This window comes from Coregonus lavaretus, assembly GCF_964263955.1.
Source record: "Coregonus lavaretus genome assembly, contig: HAP1_SCAFFOLD_889, whole genome shotgun sequence".
In the NCBI taxonomy this organism is placed as follows: Eukaryota; Metazoa; Chordata; class Actinopteri; order Salmoniformes; family Salmonidae; genus Coregonus; species Coregonus lavaretus.
Window position 1 is genome coordinate 39991 of NW_028162044.1, and position 21593 is coordinate 61583.

General features: G+C 42.7%; 1 protein-coding gene across 1 annotated transcript in view; it reads right to left on the reverse strand.

The window, feature by feature from the left end:
- The window catches only part of smcr8a (Smith-Magenis syndrome chromosome region, candidate 8a), a 33939-nt gene that overhangs the window by 5587 nt on the left and 6759 nt on the right, over positions 1-21593 (reverse strand). The window contains exon 5 of the mRNA XM_084194360.1: positions 17826-18050. Within this exon, the coding sequence (XP_084050486.1) occupies positions 17826-18050 (225 nt within the window). The remainder of the gene's footprint in view (positions 1-17825; positions 18051-21593) is intronic.

Sequence of the window (21593 nt, forward strand, 5' to 3'; positions counted from 1 at the left end):
AGACTAGTTATAAACAGGAAGGACTGTATATAGACTAGTTATAAACAGGAAGGACTGTATATAGACTAGTTATAAACAGGAAGGACTGTATATAGGCTAGTTATAAACAGGAAGGACTGTATATAGGCTAGTTATAAACAGGAAGGACTGTATATAGGCTAGTTATAAACAGGAAGGACTGTATATAGACTAGTTATAAACAGGAAGGACTGTATATAGGCTAGTTATAAACAGGAAGGACTGTATATAGGCTAGTTATAAACAGGAAGGACTGCATATAGACTAGTTATAAACAGGAAGGACTGTATATAGGCTAGTTATAAACAGGAAGGACTGTATATAGGCTAGTTATAAACAGGAAGGACTGCATATAGGCTAGTTATAAACAGGAAGGACTGTATATAGACTAGTTATAAACAGGAAGTGGACTGTATATAGGCTAGTTATAAACAGGAAGGACTGTATATAGGCTAGTTATAAATAGGAGGGACTGTATATAGGCTAGTTATAAACAGGAAGGACTGTATATAGGCTAGTTATAAACAGGAAGGACTGTATATAGGCTAGTTATAAACAGGAAGGACTGTATATAGGCTAGTTATAAACAGGAAGGACTGTATATAGACTAGTTATAAACAGGAAGGACTGTATATAGACTAGTTATAAACAGGAAGGACTGTATATAGACTAGTTATAAACAGGAAGTGGACTGTATATAGGCTAGTTATAAACAGGAAGGACTGTATATAGGCTAGTTATAAATAGGAGGGACTGTATATAGGCTAGTTATAAACAGGAAGGACTGTATATAGGCTAGTTATAAATAGGAAGGACTGTATATAGGCTAGTTATAAACAGGAAGTGGACTGTATATAGGCTAGTTATAAACAGGAAGGACTGTATATAGGCTAGTTATAAACAGGAAGGACTGCATATAGACTAGTTATAAACAGGAAGGACTGCATATAGACTAGTTATAAACAGGAAGGACTGTATATAGACTAGTTATAAACAGGAAGGACTGCATATAGACTAGTTATAAACAGGAAGGACTGTATATAGACTAGTTATAAACAGGAAGTGGACTGTATATAGGCTAGTTATAAACAGGAAGGACTGTATATAGGCTAGTTATAAACAGGAAGGACTGCATATAGACTAGTTATAAACAGGAAGGACTGCATATAGACTAGTTATAAACAGGAAGGACTGTATATAGACTAGTTATAAACAGGAAGGACTGCATATAGACTAGTTATAAACAGGAAGGACTGTATATAGACTAGTTATAAACAGGAAGGACTGCATATAGACTAGTTATAAACAGGAAGGACTGTATATAGACTAGTTATAAACAGGAAGGACTGTATATAGGCTAGTTATAAACAGGAAGGACTGTATATAGGCTAGTTATAAACAGGAAGGACTGTATATAGGCTAGTTATAAACAGGAAGGACTGTATATAGACTAGTTATAAACAGGAAGGACTGTATATAGACTAGTTATAAACAGGAAGGACTGTATATAGGCTAGTTATAAACAGGAAGGACTGTATATAGGCTAGTTATAAACAGGAAGTGGACTGTATATAGGCTAGTTATAAACAGGAAGGACTGTATATAGGCTAGTTATAAACAGGAAGGACTGTATATAGACTAGTTATAAACAGGAAGGACTGTATATAGGCTAGTTATAAACAGGAAGGACTGTATATAGGCTAGTTATAAACAGGAAGGACTGTATATAGGCTAGTTATAAACAGGAAGTGGACTGTATATAGACTAGTTATAAACAGGAAGGACTGTATATAGACTAGTTATAAACAGGAAGGACTGTATATAGACTAGTTATAAACAGGAAGGACTGTATATAGGCTAGTTATAAACAGGAAGGACTGTATATAGACTAGTTATAAACAGGAAGGACTGTATATAGGCTAGTTATAAACAGGAAGGACTGTATATAGACTAGTTATAAACAGGAAGGACTGTATATAGGCTAGTTATAAACAGGAAGGACTGTATATAGGCTAGTTATAAACAGGAAGGACTGTATATAGGCTAGTTATAAACAGGAAGGACTGTATATAGGCTAGTTATAAACAGGAAGGACTGTATATAGACTAGTTATAAACAGGAAGGACTGTATATAGGCTAGTTATAAACAGGAAGGACTGTATATAGACTAGTTATAAACAGGAAGGACTGCATATAGACTAGTTATAAACAGGAAGGACTGTATATAGACTAGTTATAAACAGGAAGTGGACTGTATATAGGCTAGTTATAAACAGGAAGGACTGTATATAGGCTAGTTATAAACAGGAAGTGGACTGTATATAGGCTAGTTATAAACAGGAAGGACTGTATATAGACTAGTTATAAACAGGAAGGACTGTATATAGACTAGTTATAAACAGGAAGGACTGTATATAGACTAGTTATAAACAGGAAGTGGACTGTATATAGGCTAGTTATAAACAGGAAGGACTGTATATAGACTAGTTATAAACAGGAAGGACTGTATATAGGCTAGTTATAAACAGGAAGGACTGTATATAGGCTAGTTATAAACAGGAAGGACTGTATATAGACTAGTTATAAACAGGAAGGACTGTATATAGGCTAGTTATAAACAGGAAGGACTGTATATAGACTAGTTATAAACAGGAAGGACTGTATATAGGCTAGTTATAAACAGGAAGGACTGTATATAGGCTAGTTATAAACAGGAAGGACTGTATATAGACTAGTTATAAACAGGAAGGACTGTATATAGGCTAGTTATAAACAGGAAGGACTGTATATAGGCTAGTTATAAACAGGAAGGACTGTATATAGGCTAGTTATAAACAGGAAGGACTGTATATAGACTAGTTATAAACAGGAAGGACTGTATATAGGCTAGTTATAAACAGGAAGGACTGTATATAGGCTAGTTATAAACAGGAAGGACTGCATATAGACTAGTTATAAACAGGAAGGACTGTATATAGGCTAGTTATAAACAGGAAGGACTGTATATAGACTAGTTATAAACAGGAAGGACTGTATATAGGCTAGTTATAAACAGGAAGGACTGTATATAGGCTAGTTATAAACAGGAAGGACTGTATATAGACTAGTTATAAACAGGAAGGACTGTATATAGGCTAGTTATAAACAGGAAGGACTGTATATAGACTAGTTATAAACAGGAAGTACTGTATATAGGCTAGTTATAAACAGGAAGGACTGTATATAGGCTAGTTATAAACAGGAAGGACTGTATATAGGCTAGTTATAAACAGGAAGGACTGTATATAGGCTAGTTATAAACAGGAAGGACTGTATATAGGCTAGTTATAAACAGGAAGGACTGTATATAGGCTAGTTATAAACAGGAAGGACTGTATATAGGCTAGTTATAAACAGGAAGGACTGTATATAGACTAGTTATAAACAGGAAGGACTGTATATAGGCTAGTTATAAACAGGAAGGACTGTATATAGGCTAGTTATAAATAGGAAGGACTGTATATAGGCTAGTTATAAACAGGAAGGACTGTATATAGGCTAGCTATAAACAGGAAGGACTGTATATAGACTAGTTATAAACAGGAAGGACTGTATATAGACTAGTTATAAACAGGAAGGACTGTATATAGGCTAGCTATAAACAGGAAGGACTGTATATAGGCTAGTTATAAACAGGAAGGACTGCATATAGACTAGTTATAAACAGGAAGGACTGCATATAGACTAGTTATAAACAGGAAGGACTGCATATAGACTAGTTATAAACAGGAAGGACTGCATATAGACTAGTTATAAACAGGAAGGACTGTATATAGGCTAGTTATAAACAGGAAGGACTGTATATAGACTAGTTATAAACAGGAAGTGGACTGTATATAGGCTAGTTATAAACAGGAAGTGGACTGTATATAGGCTAGTTATAAACAGGAAGGACTGTATATAGGCTAGTTATAAACAGGAAGGACTGTATATAGGCTAGTTATAAACAGGAAGGACTGTATATAGGCTAGTTATAAACAGGAAGTGGACTGTATATAGGCTAGTTATAAACAGGAAGTGGACTGTATATAGGCTAGTTATAAACAGGAAGGACTGCATATAGACTAGTTATAAACAGGAAGGACTGTATATAGGCTAGTTATAAACAGGAAGGACTGTATATAGGCTAGTTATAAACAGGAAGGACTGTATATAGACTAGTTATAAACAGGAAGGACTGTATATAGGCTAGTTATAAATAGGAAGGACTGTATATAGGCTAGTTATAAACAGGAAGGACTGTATATAGGCTAGTTATAAACAGGAAGGACTGTATATAGGCTAGTTATAAACAGGAAGGACTGTATATAGGCTAGTTATAAACAGGAAGGACTGTATATAGGCTAGTTATAAACAGGAAGGACTGTATATAGACTAGTTATAAACAGGAAGGACTGTATATAGGCTAGTTATAAATAGGAAGGACTGTATATAGGCTAGTTATAAACAGGAAGGACTGTATATAGGCTAGTTATAAACAGGAAGGACTGTATATAGGCTAGTTATAAACAGGAAGGACTGTATATAGGCTAGTTATAAACAGGAAGGACTGTATATAGACTAGTTATAAACAGGAAGGACTGTATATAGGCTAGTTATAAACAGGAAGGACTGTATATAGGCTAGTTATAAACAGGAAGGACTGTATATAGACTAGTTATAAACAGGAAGGACTGTATATAGGCTAGTTATAAACAGGAAGGACTGTATATAGGCTAGTTATAAACAGGAAGGACTGTATATAGACTAGTTATAAACAGGAAGGACTGTATATAGACTAGTTATAAACAGGAAGGACTGTATATAGGCTAGTTATAAACAGGAAGGACTGTATATAGGCTAGTTATAAACAGGAAGGACTGTATATAGACTAGTTATAAACAGGAAGGACTGTATATAGGCTAGTTATAAACAGGAAGGACTGTATATAGACTAGTTATAAACAGGAAGGACTGTATATAGACTAGTTATAAACAGGAAGGACTGCATATAGACTAGTTATAAACAGGAAGGACTGTATATAGGCTAGTTATAAACAGGAAGTGGACTGTATATAGACTAGTTATAAACAGGAAGGACTGCATATAGACTAGTTATAAACAGGAAGGACTGCATATAGACTAGTTATAAACAGGAAGGACTGCATATAGACTAGTTATAAACAGGAAGGACTGCATATAGACTAGTTATAAACAGGAAGGACTGCATATAGACTAGTTATAAACAGGAAGGACTGCATATAGACTAGTTATAAACAGGAAGGACTGCATATAGACTAGTTATAAACAGGAAGGACTGCATATAGACTAGTTATAAACAGGAAGGACTGCATATAGACTAGTTATAAACAGGAAGGACTGCATATAGACTAGTTATAAACAGGAAGGACTGCATATAGACTAGTTATAAACAGGAAGGACTGCATATAGACTAGTTATAAACAGGAAGGACTGTATATAGGCTAGTTATAAACAGGAAGGACTGTATATAGACTAGTTACAGTGCATTCGGAAAGTATTCAGACCCTTTGACTTTCTCCACATTGTTAGGTTACAGCCTTATTCTAAAATGGACTAAATAGTTTTTTCCCCCCTCATCAATCTACTCACAATACCCCATAATGACAAAGCAAAAACACGATTTTAGAAATGTTTCCAAATGTATATACAAAATCCCCCTGAAATATCACATTTACATAAGTATTCAGACCCTTTACTCAGTACTTTGTTGAAGCACCTTTGGCAGCGATTACAGCCTTGAGTCTTCTTGGGTATGACGCTACAAGCTTGGCACACCTGTATTTGGGGAGTTTCTCCCATTCTTCTCTGCAGATCCTCTCAAGCTCTGTCAGGTTGGATGGGGAGCGTCACTGCATAGCTATTTTCAAGGACATTCCTGCGTTGTCTTGGCTCTGTGCTTAGGGTTGTTGTCCTGTTGGAAGGTGAACCTTCACCCCAGTCTGAGGTCCTGAGTGCTCTGGAGCTGGTTTTCATCAAGGATCTCTCTGTACTTTGCTCTGTTCACCTTTCCCTCGATCCTGACTAGTTTCCCAGTCCCTGCCTTGAAAAACATCCCCACAGCATGATGTTGCCACCACCATGCTTCACCATAGGGATGGTGCCAGATTTCCTCCAGACATGACACTTGGCATTCAGGCCAAATAGTTTAATCTTGGTTTCAGCAGACCAGAGAATCTTGTTTCTCATGGTCTGGGAGTCCTTTAGGTGCCTTTTGGCAAACTCCAAGCGGACTGTCATGTGCCTTTTACTGAGGAGAGGCTTCTGTCTGGCCACTCTACCATAAAGGCCTGATTGGTGGAGTGCTGCAGAGATGGTTGTCCTTCTGGAAGGTTCTCCCATCTCTACAGAGGAACTCTGGAGCTCTGTCAGGGTGACCATTGGGTTCTTGGTCACCTACCTGACCAAGGCCCTTCTCCCCCGATTGCTCAGTTTGGCCGGGCGGCCAGCTCTAGGAAGAGTCTTGGTGGTTCCAAACTTCTTCCATTTAAGAATGATGAAGGCCACTGTGTTCTTGGGGACCTTCAATGCTGCAGAAATGTTTTGGTACCCTTCCCCAGATCTGTGCCTCGACACAATCCTGTCTCGGAGCTCTACGGACAATTCCTTCGACCTCATGGCTTAGTTTTTGCTCTGACATGCACTGTCAACTGTGGGACCTTATGTAGACAGGTGTGTGCCTTTCCAAATCATATCCAATCAATTGAATGTACTACAGGTGGACTCCAATCAAGTTGTAGAAACATCTCAAGGATGATCAATGGAAACAGGATGCACCTGAGCTCAATTTCGAGTCTCATAGCAAAGGGTCTGAATACTTAAGTAAATAAGGTATTTCAGTTAGTTTTTTTTAATAAAAATGTGCCCAAAATTCTAAAATCCTGTTTACACGTCGTCATTATGGGGTATTGTGTGTAGATTTCTGAGATGTTTTTTTTATTTTTTTTATCAATTTTTGAATAAGGCTGTAATGTAACAAAATGTGGAAAAAGTGACGGGGTCTGAATACTTTCCCGAATGCACTGTATAAACAGGAAGTGGACTGTATATAGGCTAGTTATAAAACAGGAAGTGGACTGTATATAGGCTAGTTATAAACAGGAAGTGGACTGTATATAGGCTAGTTATAAACAGGAAGTGGACTGTATATCGGCTAGTTATAAACAGGAAGTGGACTGTATATAGACTAGTTATAAACAGGAAGTGGACTGTATATAGACTAGTTATAAACAGGAAGTGGACTGTATATAAGCTAGTTATAAACAGGAAGTGGACTGTCATAGGCTAGTTATAAACAGGAAGTGGACTGTATATTGGCTAGTTATAAACAGGAAGAGGACTGTATATAGACTAGTTATAAACAGGAAGTGGACTGTATATAGACTAGTTATAAACAGGAAGTGGACTGTATATAGGCTAGTTATAAACAGGAAGTGGACTGTATATCGGCTAGTTATAAACAGGAAGAGGACTGTATATAGACTAGTTATAAACAGGAAGTGGACTGTATATAGACTAGTTATAAACAGGAAGTGGACTGTATATAGACTAGTTATAAACAGGAAGTGGACTGTATATAGACTAGTTATAAACAGGAAGTGGACTGTATATAGGCTAGTTATAAACAGGAAGTGGACTGTATATAGGCTAGCTATAAACAGGAAGTGGACTGTATATAGGCTAGTTATAAACAGGAAGTGGACTGTATATAGGCTAGTTATAAACAGGAAGTGGACTGTATATAGACTAGTTATAAACAGGAAGTGGACTGTATATAGGCTAGTTATAAACAGGAAGTGGACTGTATATAGGCTAGTTATAAACAGGAAGTGGACTGTATATAGGCTAGTTATAAACAGGAAGTGGACTGTATATCGGCTAGTTATAAACAGGAAGTGGACTGTATATAGGCTAGTTATAAACAGGAAGTGGACTGTATATAGGCTAGTTATAAACAGGAAGTGGACTGTATATAGGCTAGTTATAAACAGGAAGTGGACTGTATATAGGCTAGTTATAAACAGGAAGTGGACTGTATATCGGCTAGTTATAAACAGGAAGTGGACTGTATATAGACTAGTTATAAACAGGAAGTGGACTGTATATAGACTAGTTATAAACAGGAAGTGGACTGTATATAGGCTAGTTATAAACAGGAAGTGGACTGTCATAGGCTAGTTATAAACAGGAAGTGGACTGTATATCGGCTAGTTATAAACAGGAAGAGGACTGTATATCGACTAGTTATAAACAGGAAGTGGACTGTATATAGACTAGTTATAAACAGGAAGTGGACTGTATATAGGCTAGTTATAAACAGGAAGTGGACTGTATATAGGCTAGTTATAAACAGGAAGTGGACTGTATATAGGCTAGTTATAAACAGGAAGTGGACTGTATATAGGCTAGTTATAAACAGGAAGGACTGTATATAGACTAGTTATAAACAGGAAGTGGACTGTATATAGGCTAGTTATAAACAGGAAGTGGACTGTATATAGGCTAGTTATAAACAGGAAGTGGACTGTATATAGGCTAGTTATAAACAGGAAGGACTGTATATAGACTAGTTATAAACAGGAAGGACTGTATATAGGCTAGTTATAAACAGGAAGTGGACTGTATATAGGCTAGTTATAAACAGGAAGTGGACTGTATATAGGCTAGTTATAAACAGGAAGTGGACTGTATATAGGCTAGTTATAAACAGGAAGTGGACTGTATATAGGCTAGTTATAAACAGGAAGGACTGTATATAGACTAGTTATAAACAGGAAGTGGACTGTATATAGGCTAGTTATAAACAGGAAGGACTGTATATAGACTAGTTATAAACAGGAAGGACTGTATATAGGCTAGTTATAAACAGGAAGTGGACTGTATATAGACTAGTTATAAACAGGAAGTGGACTGTATATAGGCTAGTTATAAACAGGAAGTGGACTGTATATAGGCTAGTTATAAACAGGAAGTGGACTGTATATCGGCTAGTTATAAACAGGAAGTGGACTGTATATCGGCTAGTTATAAACAGGAAGAGGATTGTATATAGACTAGTTATAAACAGGAAGTGGACTGTATATAGACTAGTTATAAACAGGAAGTGGACTGTATATAGGCTAGTTATAAACAGGAAGTGGACTGTATATAGGCTAGTTATAAACAGGAAGTGGACTGTATATAGGCTAGTTATAAACAGGAAGTGGACTGTATATAGGCTAGTTATAAATAGGAAGTGGACTGTATATAGGCTAGTTATAAACAGGAAGTGGACTGTATATAGGCTAGCTATAAACAGGAAGTGGACTGTATATAGGCTAGTTATAAACAGGAAGTGGACTGTATATAGACTAGTTATAAACAGGAAGTGGACTGTATATAGGCTAGTTATAAACAGGAAGTGGACTGTATATAGGCTAGTTATAAACAGGAAGTGGACTGTATATAGGCTAGTTATAAACAGGAAGTGGACTGTATATAGGCTAGTTATAAACAGGAAGTGGACTGTATATAGGCTAGTTATAAACAGGAAGGACTGTATATAGGCTAGTTATAAACAGGAAGTGGACTGTATATAGGCTAGTTATAAACAGGAAGTGGACTGTATATAGGCTAGTTATAAACAGGAAGTGGACTGTATATAGGCTAGTTATAAACAGGAAGTGGACTGTATATAGGCTAGTTATAAACAGGAAGTGGACTGTATATCGGCTAGTTATAAACAGGAAGTGGACTGTATATAGGCTAGTTATAAACAGGAAGTGGACTGTATATAGGCTAGTTATAAACAGGAAGTGGACTGTATATAGGCTAGTTATAAACAGGAAGTGGACTGTATATAGGCTAGTTATAAACAGGAAGTGGACTGTATATCGGCTAGTTATAAACAGGAAGTGGACTGTATATAGACTAGTTATAAACAGGAAGTGGACTGTATATAGACTAGTTATAAACAGGAAGTGGACTGTATATAGGCTAGTTATAAACAGGAAGAGGACTGTATATAGACTAGTTATAAACAGGAAGTGGACTGTATATAGACTAGTTATAAACAGGAAGTGGACTGTATATAGGCTAGTTATAAACAGGAAGTGGACTGTATATAGGCTAGTTATAAACAGGAAGTGGACTGTATATAGGCTAGTTATAAACAGGAAGTGGACTGTATATAGGCTAGTTATAAATAGGAAGTGGACTGTATATAGGCTAGTTATAAACAGGAAGTGGACTGTATATAGGCTAGCTATAAACAGGAAGTGGACTGTATATAGGCTAGTTATAAACAGGAAGTGGACTGTATATAGGCTAGTTATAAACAGGAAGTGGACTGTATATAGACTAGTTATAAACAGGAAGTGGACTGTATATAGGCTAGTTATAAACAGGAAGTGGACTGTATATAGGCTAGTTATAAACAGGAAGTGGACTGTATATAGGCTAGTTATAAACAGGAAGTGGACTGTATATAGGCTAGTTATAAACAGGAAGTGGACTGTATATAGGCTAGTTATAAACAGGAAGGACTGTATATAGGCTAGTTATAAACAGGAAGTGGACTGTATATAGGCTAGTTATAAACAGGAAGTGGACTGTATATAGGCTAGTTATAAACAGGAAGTGGACTGTATATAGGCTAGTTATAAACAGGAAGGACTGTATATAGGCTAGTTATAAACAGGAAGTGGACTGTATATAGGCTAGTTATAAACAGGAAGGACTGTATATAGACTAGTTATAAACAGGAAGGACTGTATATAGGCTAGTTATAAACAGGAAGGACTGTATATAGACTAGTTATAAACAGGAAGGACTGTATATAGGCTAGTTATAAACAGGAAGGACTGTATATAGGCTAGTTATAAACAGGAAGGACAGGGTTCGATAATTGGACCTTTGTTATTCCGAATCTATATCAATGACCTTACTGCTGTGCCTTCTACTTCTGTCACGAGAATTTCTCTCTCTAATTAAACTCACGCTTGATCCAAATTAATCTATCAACTTCCCCTTCTCTTTGCCGACGATACCAATTTGATTTTGACTCACTAATTAATGGAGCCAACACAAGCGTGGTCACATTTTATGAATGGTTCCAGATAAACAAATTAATCTATAAAAACATATTAATCTATAAATCCAACTTTATAAGAATAAGAACTAATAAGAAATATTGTTTTATAAAAAAAAAAGAGCCAGAATTTCAAATTGGTGAGAATGAAATGGAACAAGTCAAATCCACTATATTCCCTCTGAGTTCTAATCGATGAAAAGTTATCCTGGAAAGATCATATTCAATGTGTCTGTAGCAAAGTGATGAAATCTGTTGGTATCATCAGAAAGATGAGTGGCTTGGTTCATCGGGCTTGCTATACTACTAGCTTCATTTACCCATATCTCATTTACTGTAATATTGTCTGGGCCAGTACAGATCTCCTACCTACACAGATTACTCATCAAACTAAATACATTTCAAGACCAGCCACCTCCTCTAATTACCGGACCTTTGTTTAAGAAACTCAATATCTTGTCTATTTACCACATTAATGTCCTCTAATTATGCACAGTTCCCAGACAGTTTACCTAAACCCTTCAATGGATTCTTCCAGGTTAAGTCTGAAATCCATCTATATAAAACACAAGCCACTGCGATAACCTTCACCCTCCCCACTGCCGCACCTCACATAGTCAATTCTCTATCAGATAGAGAGGTACCAAACTCTGGAATTCTTATCTTCACATTGCCAAAACCTCATCATCCCTCAATAACTTCAGAAGAAGACTGGGGGGTCAGCCTGATGAACCAAACTACTCAGTAATCTCCTCCATGAAGACTGGGGGTCAGCCTGATGAACCAAACTACTCAGTAATCTCCTCCATGAAGACTGGGGGGTCAGCCTGATGAACCAAACTACTCAGTAATCTCCTCCATGAAGACTGGGGGTCAGCCTGATGAACCAAACTACTCAGTAATCTCCTCCATGAAGACTGGGGGTCAGCCTGATGAACCAAACTACTCAGTAATCTCCTCCATGGAGACTGGCTGGGGGGGTCAGCCTGATGAACCAAACTACTCAGTAATCTCCTCCATGGAGACTGGGGGTCAGCCTGATGAACCAAACTACTCAGTAATCTCCTCCATGAGACTGGGGGGTCAGCCTGATGAACCAAACTACTCAGTAATCTCCTCCATGAAGACTGGGGGTCAGCCTGATGAACCAAACTACTCAGTAATCTCCTCCATGGAGACTGGGGATCAGCCTGATGAACCAAACTACTCAGTAATCTCCTCCATGAAGACTGGGGGGTCAGCCTGATGAACCAAACTACTCAGTAATCTCCTCCATGGAGACTGGGTCGACACTAGATCCAGAGACTGGGGATCAGCCTGATGAACCAAACTACTCAGTAATCTCCTCCATGGAGACTGGGGATCAGCCTGATGAACCAAACTACTCAGTAATCTCCTCCATGAAGACTGGGGGTCAGCCTGATGAACCAAACTACTCAGTAATCTCCTCCATGAAGACTGGGGTCAGCCTGATGAACCAAACTACTCAGTAATCTCCTCCATGAAGACTGGGGGTCAGCCCTGATGAACCAAACTACTCAGTAATCTCCTCCATGAAGACTGGGGGTCAGCCTGATGAACCAAACTACTCAGTAATCTCCTCCATGAAGACTGGGGATCAGCCTGATGAACCAAACTACTCAGTAATCTCCTCCATGAAGACTGGGGGTCAGCCTGATGAACCAAACTACTCAGTAATCTCCTCCATGAAGACTGGGGGTCAGCCTGATGAACCAAACTACTCAGTAATCTCCTCCATGAAGACTGGGGGTCAGCCTGATGAACCAAACTACTCAGTAATCTCCTCCATGAAGACTGGGGGTCAGCCTGATGAACCAAACTACTCAGTAATCTCCTCCATGAAGACTGGGGGTCAGCCTGATGAACCAAACTACTCAGTAATCTCCTCCATGAAGACTGGGGGTCAGCCTGATGAACCAAACTACTCAGTAATCTCCTCCATGAAGACTGGGGGTCAGCCTGATGAACCAAACTACTCAGTAATCTCCTCCATGAAGACTGGGGGGTCAGCCTGATGAACCAAACTACTCAGTAATCTCCTCCATGGAAGACTGGGGGGTCAGCCTGATGAACCAAACTACTCAGTAATCTCCTCCATGAAGACTGGGGGTCAGCCTGATGAACCAAAGACTAGGGGGTCAGCCTGATGAACCAAACTACTCAGTAATCTCCTCCATGAAGACTGGGGGTCAGCCTGATGAACCAAACTACTCAGTAATCTCCTCCATGGAGACTGGGGGATCAGCCTGATGAACCAAACTACTCAGTAATCTCCTCCATGGAGACTGGGGGTCAGCCTGATGAACCAAACTACTCAGTAATCTCCTCCATGAAGACTGGGGGTCAGCCTGATGAACCAAACTACTCAGTAATCTCCTCCATGAAGACTGGGGGATCAGCCTGATGAACCAAACTACTCAGTAATCTCCTCCATGGAGACTGGGGGATCAGCCTGATGAACCAAACTACTCAGTAATCTCCTCCATGAAGACTGGGGGTCAGCCTGATGAACCAAACTACTCAGTAATCTCCTCCATGAAGACTGGGGGTCAGCCTGATGAACCAAACTACTCAGTAATCTCCTCCATGAAGACTGGGGGTCAGCCTGATGAACCAAACTACTCAGTAATCTCCTCCATGAAGACTGGGGGTCAGCCTGATGAACCAAACTACTCAGTAATCTCCTCCATGAAGACTGGGGGATCAGCCTGATGAACCAAACTACTCAGTAATCTCCTCCATGAAGACTGGGGGGTCAGCCTGATGAACCAAACTACTCAGTAATCTCCTCCATGAAGACTGGGGGTCAGCCTGATGAACCAAACTACTCAGTAATCTCCTCCATGAAGACTGGGGGGTCAGCCTGATGAACCAAACTACTCAGTAATCTCCTCCATGAAGACTAGGGGGTCAACCTGATGAACCAAAGACTAGGGGGTCAGCCTGATGAACCAAACTACTCAGTAATCTCCTCCATGAAGACTGGGGGGTCAGCCTGATGAACCAAACTACTCAGTAATCTCCTCCATGGAGACTGGGGGATCAGCCTGATGAACCAAACTACTCAGTAATCTCCTCCATGAAGACTGGGGGGTCAGCCTGATGAACCAAACTACTCAGTAATCTCCTCCATGAAGACTGGGGGTCAGCCTGATGAACCAAACTACTCAGTAATCTCCTCCATGAAGACTGGGGGGGTCAGCCTGATGAACCAAACTACTCAGTAATCTCCTCCATGAAGACTGGGGGGTCAGCCTGATGAACCAAACTACTCAGTAATCTCCTCCATGAAGACTGGGGGTCAGCCTGATGAACCAAACTACTCAGTAATCTCCTCCATGAAGACTGGGGGTCAGCCTGATGAACCAAAGACTAGGGGGTCAGCCTGATGAACCAAACTACTCAGTAATCTCCTCCATGAAGACTGGGGGTCAGCCTGATGAACCAAAGACTGGGGGGTCAGCCTGATGAACCAAACTACTCAGTAATCTCCTCCATATAGACTGGGGGGTCAGCCTGATGAACCAAACTACTCAGTAATCTCCTCCATGAAGACTGGGGGGTCAGCCTGATGAACCAAACTACTCAGTAATCTCCTCCATATAGACTGGGGGTCAGCCTGATGAACCAAACTACCCAGTAATCTCCTCCATGAAGACTGGGGGTCAGCCTGATGAACCAAACTACTCAGTAATCTCCTCCATGAAGACTGGGGGTCAGCCTGATGAACCAAACTACTCAGTAATCTCCTCCATGAAGACTGGGGGTCAGCCTGATGAACCAAACTACTCAGTAATCTCCTCCATGGAGACTGGGGGTCAGCCTGATGAACCAAACTACTCAGTAATCTCCTCCATGGAGACTGGGGGTCAGCCTGATGAACCAAACTACTCAGTAATCTCCTCCATGAAGACTGGGGGGTCAGCCTGATGAACCAAAGACTGGGGGGTCAGCCTGATGAACCAAAGACTGGGGGGTCAGCCTGATGAACCAAACTACTCAGTAATCTCCTCCATGAAGACTGGGGGGTCAGCCTGATGAACCAAACTACTCAGTAATCTCCTCCATATAGACTGGGGGTCAGCCTGATGAACCAAACTACTCAGTAATCTCCTCCATGAAGACTGGGGGTCAGCCTGATGAACCAAACTACTCAGTAATCTCCTCCATGAAGACTGGGGGGTCAGCCTGATGAACCAAAGACTGGGGGGTCAGCCTGATGAACCAAACTACTCAGTAATCTCCTCCATGAAGACTGGGGGGTCAGCCTGATGAACCAAAGACTGGGGGGTCAGCCTGATGAACCAAACTACTCAGTAATCTCCTCCATATAGACTGGGGGTCAGCCTGATGAACCAAACTACTCAGTAATCTCCTCCATGAAGACTGGGGGGTCAGCCTGTTGAACCAAACTACTCAGTAATCTCTTCCATGGAGACTGGGGGGTCAGCCTGATGAACCAAACTACTCAGTAATCTCCTCCATGAACTGGGGGTCATCCTGATGAACCAAACTACTCAGTAATCTCCTCCATGAAGACTGGGGATCAGCCTGATGAACCAAACTACTCAGTAATCTCCTCCATGAAGACTGGGGGTCAGCCTGATGAACCAAACTACTCAGTAATCTCCTCCATGAAGACTGGGGATCAGCCTGATGAACCAAACTACTCAGTAATCTCCTCCATGAAGACTGGGGGTCAGCCTGATGAACCAAACTACTCAGTAATCTCCTCCATGAAGACTGGGGGTCAGCCTGATGAACCAAACTACTCAGTAATCTCCTCCATGAAGACTGGGGGTCAGCCTGATGAACCAAACTACTCAGTAATCTCCTCCATATAGACTGGGGGTCAGCCTGATGAACCAAACTACTCAGTAATCTCCTCCATGGAGACTGGGGGTCAGCCTGATGAACCAAACTACTCAGTAATCTCCTCCATATAGACTGGGGGTCAGCCTGATGAACCAAACTACTCAGTAATCTCCTCCATGGAGACTAGGGGGTCAGCCTGATGAACCAAACTACTCAGTAATCTCCTCCCTGAAGACTGGGGGGTCAGCCTGATGAACCAAACTACCCAGTAATCTCTTCCATGAAGACTGGGGGGTCAGCCTGATGAACCAAACTACTCAGTAATCTCCTCCATGTAGACTGGAGGTCAGCCTGATGAACCAAACTACTCAGTAATCTCCTCCATGAAGACTGGGGGATCAGCCTGATGAACCAAACTACTCAGTAATCTCCTCCATGAAGACTGGGGGTCAGCCTGATGAACCAAACTACTCAGTAATCTCCTCCATGAAGACTGGGGGTCAGCCTGATGAACCAAACTACTCAGTAATCTCCTCCATGGAGACTGGGGGGTCAGCCTGATGAACCAAACTACTCAGTAATCTCCTCCATGAAGACTGGGGGGTCAGCCTGATGAACCAAACTACTCAGTAATCTCCTCCATGAAGACTGGGGGTCAGCCTGATGAACCAAACTACTCAGTAATCTCCTCCATGAAGACTGGGGGATCAGCCTGATGAACCAAACTACTCAGTAATCTCCTCCATGAAGACTGGGGGTCAGCCTGATGAACCAAACTACCCAGTAATCTCCTCCATGAAGACTGGGGGTCAGCCTGATGAACCAAACTACTCAGTAATCTCCTCCATGAAGACTGGGGGATCAGCCTGATGAACCAAACTACTCAGTAATCTCCTCCATGAAGACTGGGGGTCAGCCTGATGAACCAAACTACCCAGTAATCTCCTCCATGAAGACTGGGGGTCAGCCTGATGAACCAAACTACCCAGTAATCTCCTCCATGAAGACTGGGGGTCAGCCTGATGAACCAAACTACTCAGTAATCTCCTCCATGAAGACTGGGGGATCAGCCTGATGAACCAAACTACTCAGTAATCTCCTCCATGAAGACTGGGGGTCAGCCTGATGAACCAAACTACTCAGTAATCTCCTCCATGGAGACTGGGGGTCAGCCTGATGAACCAAACTACCCAGTAATCTCCTCCATGAAGACTGGGGGTCAGCCTGATGAACCAAACTACCCAGTAATCTCTTCCATATAGACTAAGTCTCACACACTCACCCATCCTCACACCACATTTAAACAAAACATGTACTTTTTTTTAATTTTATTTTTATGATTATTGATCAATTAATACATAATTTGTAGGTTTTGTTATCTGTTTTAATGTATTGTATATAGTTGTTTTGTGGTGTGGTTAGGGTTAGGGTTAGATCAGCCCCCAGGGCTTCCATCCACACCTGTACACACCGCTTTTTAAATGTATTTGTTTTTATTTGTATTGTTGTTTAAAAATCACTTGTTTTCTTTGGTGCACATAAATTTAAACACTAAACTAAATACAGGCTAGTTATAAAAAACAGGAAGTGTTTCGGTCCAGAGTTTAGATCATAGGATGCACTGACTGACCCCCGCCAGGACTGATGACATCATCACCCAGGGACAATACCCCCACCTCCCCCCTCCCCTCACCTATCAATACCCCCCCCTACCCCCCCAGGACTGATGACATCATCACCCAGGCACAATACCCCACCTCCCCCCTCCCCTCACCTATCAATACCCCCCCCTACCCCCCCAGGACTGATGACATCATCACCCAGGGACAATACCCCCCACTCCTCACCTCTGCAGTCCTACGAGTTTCCATCGCTGTAGGTCAGTGAGGCTGAAGGGGCAGGAGAGCCAGGGCTGGATCCTCTCGCCACAGCGCCCGGGTCCAGGCACGTAGAGGGCTAGAGCGGACACCAGCCTCCTGACCCTGCCCTCCTCAGACCCCAGGACGACCAGGGTCCGACCACTCAGCAGGGACCACAGGGCATGCTGGGCAAACGGATACTGACGCACAAACCTGGAGGTGGAATGAAACACAACAGAAATAAATAAAGTCTTGCTGACGCACAAACCTGGGAGGGAGACCGAGAGATAGAGAAACTATTACTACTTCTGTCTAGAGTTTCATAGGGAATAGGCCGGGTGCCATTTCACAGCCCCAGAGTTTCATAGGGAATGGGCCGGGTGCCATTTCACAGCCCCAGAGTTTCATAGTGAATGGGCCGGGTGCCATTTCACAGCCCCAGAGTTTCATAGGGAATGGGCCGGGTGCCATTTCACAGCCCCAGAGTTTCATAGGGAATGGGCCGGGTGCCATTTCACAGCCCCAGAGTTTCATAGGGAATGGGCCGGGTGCCATTTCACAGCCCCAGAGTTTCATAGGGAATGGGCCGGGTGCCATTTCACAGCCCCAGAGTTTCATAGGGAATGGGCCGGGTGCCATTTCACAGCCCCAGAGTTTCATAGGGAATGGGCCGGGTGCCATTTCACAGCCCCAGAGTTTCATAGGGAATGGGCCGGGTGCCATTTCACAGCCCCAGAGTTTCATAGGGAATGGGCCGGGTGCCATTTCACAGCCCCAGAGTTTTATAGTGAATGGGCCGGGTGCCATTTCACAGCTCCAGTGGAGGCATGTCTACCCGGCCTATAGTGAATACCTGCAGACATTTGGCCCTCCGTGGAATGAGTTTGACATGTGTTGTAGAGCATGAACCTGCACGAGCGAGTCACTGCTTTGACGTTTGCAGAAAAGGATGTTGTCCAGGGTCACGCCAAGGTCATTTGCACTCTGGGAGGGGGACACTGTGGAGTTGTCAACCGTGATGAAGGTCTTTGAGCGGGCAGGTCTTCCCCGGGGAGGAAGAGCAGCTCCGTCTTGTCGAGGTTGAGCTTGAGGTGGTGGTCCGACATCCAAGTTGAGATATCTGCCAGGCACGCAGAGATGCTGTCACCACCTGGATGTCAGAAGGGGGGAAGGAGAAAAGTAGTTGGATGTCATCCGCATAGCAATGATAGGAGAGACCATGTGAGGATATGACGGAGCCGAGTGACTTGGGGTATAGAGGGAAGAGGAGAGGGCCTAGAACCGAGCCCTGGGGGACACCAGTAGTGAGAGTACGGGACACAGATGCTCTCCACGTCACCTGGTAGGAGCGGCCTGCCAGGTAGGATGCTATCCAAGAGTGTGCAGATCCTGAGACGCCCAGCCCTGAGAGGATGGAGAGGAGGATCTGATGGTTCACAGTGTCAAAGGCAGCAGACAGGTCTAGAAGGACAAGAGCAGAGGAGAGAGAGTTAGCTTTGGCAGTGCGGAGAGCCTCCGTGACACAGAGAAGAGCAGTCTCGGTTGAGTGACACATATTGAAGCCTGACTGGTTTGGGTCAAGAAGATCGTTCTGAGAGAGATAACGAGAGAGTTGATCAGAGACAGAATGCTCAAGTGAAGAAGGGATACCGGTCTGTAGTTTTTGACGTCAAGATGAGTCGAGCGTTGGTCTCTTAAGGAGGGGAGCGACTCGCTCCATTTTGAAGTCAAAGGGGACGCAGCCAGTGGTCAGGGATGAGTTGATGGGGGAAGTGAGGACTGGGAGAAGGTCTCCAGAGATGGTCAGGGATGAGTTGATGGGGGAAGTGAGGAATGGGAGAAGGTCTCCAGAGATGGTCTGGAGGAGTTGATTGGGGAAGTGAGGAATGGGAGAAGGTCTCCAGAGATGGTCTGGAGGAGTTGATTGGGGAAGTGAGGAATGGTAGAAGGTCTCCAGAGATGGTCAGGAGGAGGGGATGGGGTCGAGCGGGCAGGTTGTCGGGCGGCAGGACCTCACTAGTGAGTGGGACCAGTGGACTCAATAGGCTGAGTGAATGAGGAGCGGATGTCGTCGACCTTCTTTTCATCCGCAGAGAGGGAGGGGGTGGAGGATTAAGGATGGAGGAGGTGGAGGATTAAGGAGGGAGGGGGTGGAGGATTAAGGAGGGAGGAGATGGTGGATAGGTGGAGGATTAAGGAGGGAGGAGATGGAGGATTAAGGAGGGAGGAGATGGAGGATTAAGGAGGGAGGAGATGGAGGATTAAGGAGGGAGGGGGTGGAGGATTAAGGAGGGAGGAGATGGAGGATTAAGGAGGGAGGAGATGGAGGATTAAGGAGGGAGGAGATGGAGGATTAAGGAGGGAGGAGGTGGAGGATTAAGGAGGGAGGGGGTGGAGGATTAAGGAGGGAGGAGGTGGAGGATTAAGGAGGGAGGAGATGGAGGATTAAGGAGGGAGGAGATGGTGGATTAAGGAGGGAGGAGGTGGAGGATTAAGGAGGGAGGGGGTGGAGGATTAAGGAGGGAGGAGATGGAGGATTAAGGAGGGAGGAGATGGAGGATTAAGGAGGGAGGAGATGGTGGAAAATAGTTCCCTAGGGTTAGAGGGAGATGCTTAACATGTAGAGTGATAGAAAGTGGCTTTAGCAGCAGATCCAGAGGAAGAGAAGTTGGAGAGGAGAGAGTGAAAGGATGATAGTGGGGAGAACAAGTATTTGATACACTGCCGATTTTGCAGGTTTTCCTACTTACAAAGCATGTAGAGGTCTGTAATTTCTATCATAGGTACACTTCAACTGTGAGAGACGGAATCTAAAACAAAAATCCAGAAAATCACATTGTATGATTTTTAAGTAATTCATTTGCATTTTATTGCATGACATAAGTATTTGATACATCAGAAAAGCAGAACTTAATATTTGGTACAGAAACCTTTGTTTGCAATTACAGAGATCATACGTTTCCTGTAGGTCTTGACCAGGTTTGCACACACTGCAGCAGGGATTTTGGCCCACTCCTCCATACAGACCTTCTCCAGATCCTTCAGGTTTCGGGGCTGTCGCTGGGCAATACGGACTTTCAGCTCCCTCCAAAGATTTTCTATTGGGTTCAGGTCTGGAGACTGGCTAGGCCACTCCAGGACCTTGAGATGCTTCTTAGTTGCCCTGGCTGTGTGTTTCGGGTCGTTGTCATGCTGGAAGACCCAGCCACGACCCATCTTCAATGCTCTTACTGAGGGAAGGAGGTTGTTGGCCAAGATCTCGCGATACATGGCCCCATCCATCCTCCCCTCAATACGGTGCAGTCGTCCTGTCCCCTTTGCAGAAAAGCATCCCCAAAGAATGATGTTTCCACCTCCATGCTTCACGGTTGGGATGGTGTTCTTGGGGTTGTACTCATCCTTCTTCTTCCTCCAAACACGGCGAGTGGAGTTTAGACCAAAAAGCTATATTTTTGTCTCATCAGACCACATGACCTTCTCCCATTCCTCCTCTGGATCATCCAGATGGTCATTGGCAAACTTCAGACGGGCCTGGACATGCGCTGGCTTGAGCAGGGGGACCTTGCGTGCGCTGCAGGATTTTAATCCATGACGGCGTAGTGTGTTACTAATGGTTTTCTTTGAGACTGTGGTCCCAGCTCTCTTCAGGTCATTGACCAGGTCCTGCCGTGTAGTTCTGGGCTGATCCCTCACCTTCCTCATGATCATTGATGCCCCACGAGGTGAGATCTTGCATGGAGCCCCAGACCGAAGGTG